We start from the raw sequence: 7,400 nt of genomic DNA on the forward strand, positions 1-7,400 counted from the left end.
TAAATTGGAGTCGGTTAATGACTTCATGGCCCCGTTTTTAAATTTCTAAATATTTTTCTATTTATTAATTAAATATAGCAATTATTTTTAGTTAATTTTTATTTTCTTTTTTTGGATGTTATATTAAAATTCAAAAATCAGCCTTTCTCTCCGTTTTATTTTTCCTTTTTATTTTTTCCTTTTGGGGGAGAGAGTCGGATAATACCCTCCATCAATAATAGAAATGACGGAATTTTTGCGCAAAATTGTTATCACATTTGCACACACTAACATAATAATAGATATATTCACAATAACAATAAAGTACAAGTGTCTAAATAACAAGTCAAAGGCAAAGTTCTATAAAAAGTCAAAATAAAATGCATATACAGAAATGAACTACGGCGCCGGAGGACCTAGGCCCATCATGCCATAAAACTGCGCCGTCCGAGGAGTCACCTCTCCACCAGCTCCGGCCTCAGCACCAGCTCCAGTCTCCGTAGGAGGAGGGAAACTCAAAACAGGACCGCTCCAGCCAAGGTCAACCTGAGGCTGAGACCGCGGAGGCTGCTGCGATGACGAGCCAACCTCGTACATCCCACCACCTCTGAAAGCCGAGGTAGCCTCTCCTACCGGTGCAGCAAGAGCACCCTCAGAAGAAGACCCTGAGCCCTCAGCAACATCGGCTCGAGCAGCCTCGAAACGACCACCTCTACCTCCTGACGAAGTGCGACGACGTCTCGAGCTAGACCTCGCCGGCTCTCTCCGCCCCTCAGGCCTCGTACGGGTGTGAGAAGCAATCGGCTGACTCTGCAAAAAGAATTAAATCAGAAACAAGGTAAAAAACTGAAGCCATAATGCAGATATAATGAGTAAAAGTTACCTCTCGGACAGCGTCGTCTCGACGACAGGTAGCCGGGTTCCTCATCCGGACGAGTTGGCTCCGGAAGGCATCTATGCATCGTGCCATAGCCGAAACCACCTCGCGTGAGAACTGTCAAGGAAAGTTAAATCAGTAAAAGTGCATGATAACTGAATACAAGACTCTGAAGTAAAACTAGGCTTACCCTAGTCTGGTGACGAGGAATCGACCGCTCCACGAAGCGCTCGCCCTCAGGAGCCGGAGAAATCATCTCCTCGATCGGCCCGTTCAGAATTCCTTCTCTGTTATCTGGATATTTCGTTCTCTTTCTTTTTTTTTTCCCCCTTTATCTTCATCTCATTTCGCCATTTTCGTTTCGATTTAAACGAAATTGAAGCAGCTTCGTTAATCGGTTTCTGTGGTGGGCAAATTTAGGTAATTTAACTCTTTTCTCTCTACTTTTTTTTTTCCTTTAAATTATGCGTTTTGATCTTATTTTTAATACTGATTTTGTTAAAAATCTAGGTTTTTTTTATTATCAATTGTTATTTGAATTTGTTTGATGATTTTGGTATGAAGTTAGTTGTGTTAATTTTTCTCATTATTTGTCAGTAATTGACTGCTTTTGTTTATTTTTGTTATCAATTGTCATTTAAGAATTTATTTGATGATTTTTTTTTTATGAAGTCGGTTGTGTTAATTGATAGAATATACAAAATCTTACATTAATTTTGCTCATTATTTTGTCATTTAATCGACTAATTTTGCTCTCTAAAAAAATCAACTTAATTTGTTCATTTTAATGTTTCTTGTGTTAATTTTGCTCACTATTTATGTCAGATTTTTTGTAATTTTTATTTTCAAGATTAGATTTGTGTGATAATTGGAATTATCTCTCTCAAATTGGTGGAATTTTGCAATGATTTTTTGATGTACCTATGTGAAATTTCCTAATGGACAACCTATCAGTAGTATTTTAATTTGAAATTAAAGTTCTAGTTCTACAAATGGGTAGTAATAGGCTAATAGTTAAATAGTCTTAAACTACAATTGTTAATGACATAATAAAAATGTAGTTTTATTTTTAAATAGGCAGCACACCTTTACAACTGATACAAATTTTACAAGCATAATCTAGCTAGTTCTAGAGAGTATACTTCCCACGGGCGAAAACCTTGTACAAGTGCCATAATACTTGTATGTCTATACATCTAGAGAATGTCTACAACAACCCATATAGCTTTGAAGATGTGGATTTGTGCATTCAACTCTTTAACCTTTTGGTTTCTATTACATTCGGCTCTTCCAACTTTTCAATTTCATGTTTTAGTTAACATGCTCGATTGTTTTCAGCAAGCTTTAACAATCTTTTCTGCCTTCACCTTACTTTCTCTACATTCAGTCTCGAGTTTGTTGAGCTCACCCATATAGATGTTATCGCTTCACAATTTCATTCTCTGATGCAACTATTCGATATCAAACTTCAGTTTACCGGCTTCCCTTAGGATGGATTAGAACCCGTTAAAATCATCATACGTAGTATTTCATATCAGCAAGGTGGGTGTCATGGAGCTTCTGCCCAACTTTATCGATACCCTCTGAACAGGGGATCTTGAATTGACTCTGCTAAGTCTGCTAGTTGACTTTTTTCGATGTAGTCTTGCAATTAATCTTCATCTATTAATTAAGGACGAAAGAAAATTACTATCTGATGCTGCAGTGTTCCTTAATTTTAAGTGGTTATCTCTTTCCCTCATTGTCCAAGTTTATTGATTGTCATTCATTGATTTCACTATACTGGAAATGTTATATTCAGTTTTCAATAGGTCTTTTTATTGATCTATAGTTTATTAGCTCTTTTATGAAGACCTAATTTCATAATTTGCAACACAGGTTATCATGTCACACCTTCCGGTCGATATTTTAATAAATATTTTTCTTAGATTGCGGGCAAAATCACTGCTGCGAATCAAGAGTGTGTGTAAGTTATGGTATAATATTATTAAAGATCCTGATTTTGTTACTCGCCATTTTGAACAATCCAATTTGCAAATAGTTTTCAAAAACCCTATCTTACATTTGAGTGATTTTAACACGTTTAATAATGTCGTTGAATTGGATTATCCTTTCAAGGATATGAATGTTATTTATAAAGAGGGATCATTCTATAATGGCGTTCGTGTAATAGGATCATGTCGTGGCATACTTTGCTTATCCATGACTTACCATCCTTACACCATTATCTTTTACAACCCTACCACGCAAACTCACAAAATCCTTCCGTTTTTGCCCCTTAAGTCTCCCTTTAAAGACAATTGGAACCTTGGGTTTGGCTATGATCCCGTATCCAAGGACTTCAAGTGTGTGAGTATGTTACAGTGGAAATCTTCTGAAGGTAATTTCATGAGTCAAGCTATGGTTTATAGCTTGAAAGCTGATTCTTGGAGACGAGGGGCTCATGATGTTCCGTACTATGATAGTCACTTTAGGTATTGTGTTGACTTTAAAGGAGCTTTGCACTGGCCGGTTGATGGTGATAAAATACTAGCCAGTCCTATAGTTTGCTTTAATCTTAATGATGAAAGTTTTAGCTCCTTGCCATTGCCCAACTATGATATAGAGTTCTACGTGCGTGTGCACATTGGAGTGCTTGATGATTGCTTGAGTCTAATGCTCAACGATTTTAATTATTGTGATGTGTGGGTTATGAGAGAGTATGGCATATCCTCGTCTTGGACTAAGCTGTTTAGAGTTTCAAAGCATAATATAGTTAAGGATTTGATGCCTATTTCTTTCTATAAAGAAAGGAAGATATTGTTGGCAAACTTCCTCCTCTACAATGTTGCTTGTGTGAATTTGCAAACTTTGGAGATAACAAATTTTGAACTCCCTGGTTTCGGTCGAATATGGAATGTGTATGTATGCCCGGAGAACCTTCTTTCGTTCAAGGATGTTGAAGATGGTCTTGTAGGGACACGGAAACTAAGAAGAAAGAACGCCGAAAGGCTAAGATTAATGAGAAAAGCACTAAGGTAAGCTTGACCTTAGGGGTTTTTAATAGCTTTTGCATACTAATTTATTCTCAGTCTTTGGTTAGATCATTATGTTAGTAGGATTACTCGATCCTTGAATTCTTACAAATATGTTTTATTCATTTATGTGAGAGTGACTTAAAATTTTGCTATACAGGTCTTTACAACACTTTGCTTCTATTCTGCAACAATATGATGAGCCGAATCCCTGATCTAATTTTGAGTCTTGACCCATGTCATATTGCTATGCTCAATTAAGTGAACGGATTAAAGGACAACACTATAGTTTATATTAGTTTGTCGTTCGATTGTTGTGTTCGTTATTTGTAATGATTTCATTTGGAACGAGCTCATATGAGACTATATTTTTTCAACAATATACTTGAGTTGCAATGTTATCTTCCATTTATAAGAACCTTGAAGATGCAACAAGCTAACAAGGTACGTACATATACTGCCTCTTTAGGTACAATAGTATGTCTAGTGAGCTAACTTTACATTGTTACCGCGCCTCAAGTTTTGTCTGTCAAGGAAACGAGTAAGCCATGGTTGAAATATTAGTGAGCAGTGGTGGTTTCAAGATAATGAAACACATTAATTAAAAAAATTTTTAAGCAATAGGCACATCATGGTATCATTCTTTTTATCTCAAAATTATATTCGTCATAATTGAGTCTGGGCTATCTCTTTATTTCCATTTACCTAATATTAACATACTATGTGTTAAAATGAGCTAAACTTGTTTTATCAATGTAATTAGAACTATCCAAAGTGTATTCACATTCAGTAACATTATTTATTAAGTGCTTCCGACAGAACTTCATTACAATCAGAAATTAAAAGACTGTGATTTGTGACAGAGATTGCTAAAGAATGTTATAGATGGTGTATAATATGATGTCAACGGTTGTTCCTTTAGTTTACTTATAGATGGTGGGTCGAACTGATGTTTGCTCTAGGGTTTTAATTAATTATTGGGTGATTAATTTTTATCACTTAAAATTGACCATTAGCTATTCATTTCAGAACTGTCTGAACCTAACCGATTTCAAATACCAATAATTATGATCATCCTTAATAGTTAAAAACAAAGCGCAGTGCAATACAATAGCTACAGTACAACTCTCAACAAATCCAAAATTAATTCTTAAAATATTAGTGATAAGATTGTCATCTTCCAACCTTGATTTTGGGAGTTCAACCCCCACTAGAGACACATTGAGGAGATCCCTTTCCCTTCTCCCTCACTCTTAAATGTCTGACTCGTAAATATCGGACCAAAAAAACTGTGAGGGTTGAGGTACGGTCAGGGTCTTTCTCCTTACCTCTAAAAAAAGACACATAAAGGATATAGTTACGTAGTATTTTACATTAGAGGATTGAGGGGGCAAATTTGTTGTACAATAGTAAAGTTGTCTATTCTAACCACTAATTAGCCGTAAGACTTTATAAAGTGAAAAAAATAATTGTATTGAATTTAAACGAACTATACATAATTAAAACATGATAATTTAAATCATATAATTTCAAATAAGTTAAATTAAATAAATTTTAGACAAACCAAACAGAGGCAAAAGAGGATCATGGAATTCCAGGACTTCATAAGTGACTTGAGTTTGGTTTTCAAACCAACCCCTCATGTTAGGCCTCTCCTTCGCCACCACCACCAAAACAATAATAATTATAATAATAATAATAATAATAATAATAATAATAATAAATTAAGCAATCTAGCTTAGTTCTAGAAGTCTAGAAGACAAAAAAAAAATATCTATTGATTAATACTTTACAACAATTCAAAAAGATACGAGTATAAATTTTTAATTAATATAACCAGTTTCTTGGTTAATAAAAATAGATATTTTGATTTAGTAATTACCTAAACAAATTCCAAACAGTTTTCTTCTGGTATACATGAAGAAAATTACATCAAAGTATACTAAATTACTTCTAAATTGCATTAATCTTGCTAATTTCCAAGAGTGGATTCTAAAAAAAAATACTCCGTAACAAATTCATCTATTGTCTAAATATAATTCAATTTAGTAGCCTTAAATGCACAAGCATGCAACGTTTTAGAGAGAGCGTGACTTCCAAGAGCTTTGTGATCGAACCCACAAGAGTGTACCTCGGGATAACGGTGCAACCCACAGTAGACGCCACCACACCGGCACATAAACCCGATCAATCTAATCCTTTTCTTGCACGCACCACATCGGTTGATAGAAGTCTCGGTTATTTTAGCCCTAGTTGAACCATTAACTTGCTTTTTCTTTGAACTATTGGCACGAAATATTGACTCCCAAAACAAGTTTTTGCCTCCGGATCGTTTGATTTCCTTTTCGATGGCGATTGACAATAGTTCTTGGGTTCTTTTGGAGTCTCCAAACAAACTTTGATGAACATTCTTGTTCTTGTCTTCCATTGTTTTTCTTCTCTAACCTCTTATCGATCTTTAGTGAATACCCTAATTTTTTTTTTGGACTTTATAGAGTAGTAGTACTAGCTAATATGTGGGAAATTCTAATGTACCATTGTTTTTATATATAATAAATAAAAAGATATGATTCAATTATTTAAACGTGTATTACCTAATTCCCTAATTTACTTATTAAACGTGTTTTATTTATAGTAGTAATTATTTACAATGTTATCCCACTCGATACTATCTACAGAGATCTTGTGGTCCCTTCGTATCTTAGATAAAGGGCTTTAAAAAGGAAATAACAAGAGAAAAATCTTTTGAGAAAATCTGATACTTCATAATATATTTAATCAATTAGGAAACTTGGGCGAAAATATTTGTCATCAAGCCTATTTAAAACAGATGAGAATATAGACCACCTAAGCTAAATTTTAGGAAACTAAAATCAATTAAATTACACTAAAAGCTAAGGAATATATTAACACTAATCTATAATGTCAATAAAAAAACAAATTGTTATTCTAATACAAGTACGAATTAGATTGCAACACCCATATTATTTTTTAGCAATATATGCTAGAGATTGCAACATTTCTAGCAACGTAAATTATATTGCTAGAAAAGTTGCAGAAAATCAGAAAAATATAATCAGAACTCCAAATAAGATACTAGCTAAGAAAATTTACCAAAAAAAATAAATTAATAAAGAAAAAAAGAAAATTAGCAAGAATCTAGACACATTGGAGAATTATAAAATAAGACATCTAAACTAATACATTCCAAAAAGAGATTTAATAAGAATCTAGCTAGACAGAAAATGAGATAATTAAGAAGACGACCAGATACTAAAAACAGAAAATTAATATTAACTTTTTGGTTTTTAGAACATACGATTACATTACATAGCCAAGATACCGATGACAATGCACGGAATTTAAAAGCTAACAAACTACTAAGTTCGAAAGCTTTAACCTAATGTGAATATTTCTCCAATTAGCAATGTGCAAAATCATGGAGAAATTCACTTATGTTAATAATCTTAAGTAGTACTTTTAGTGCCTTACAAAGCACATACTACATTACAACCTTTAAGTCGATTAAT

The 7,400-nt window shown here is 33.9% G+C and overlaps 1 protein-coding gene across 1 annotated transcript; it reads left to right on the forward strand.

The window, feature by feature from the left end:
- Positions 1-1,133: 1,133 nt before the first annotated feature.
- Positions 1,134-4,288, forward strand: LOC145559523 (F-box protein CPR1-like). Its single transcript, XM_081620966.1, has 3 exons — positions 1,134-1,276; positions 2,735-3,873; positions 4,031-4,288. The coding sequence occupies exons 2-3, from the start codon at positions 2,741-2,743 to the stop codon at positions 4,083-4,085; spliced, it is 1,188 nt and encodes a 395-aa protein (XP_081477092.1). The 5' UTR covers positions 1,134-1,276; positions 2,735-2,740; the 3' UTR covers positions 4,086-4,288.
- Positions 4,289-7,400: the final 3,112 nt, after the last annotated feature.

The sequence above is a fragment of the Chenopodium album genome, chromosome 1, assembly GCF_948465745.1.
Source record: "Chenopodium album chromosome 1, dcCheAlbu1.1, whole genome shotgun sequence".
In the NCBI taxonomy this organism is placed as follows: domain Eukaryota; kingdom Viridiplantae; phylum Streptophyta; class Magnoliopsida; order Caryophyllales; family Amaranthaceae; genus Chenopodium; species Chenopodium album.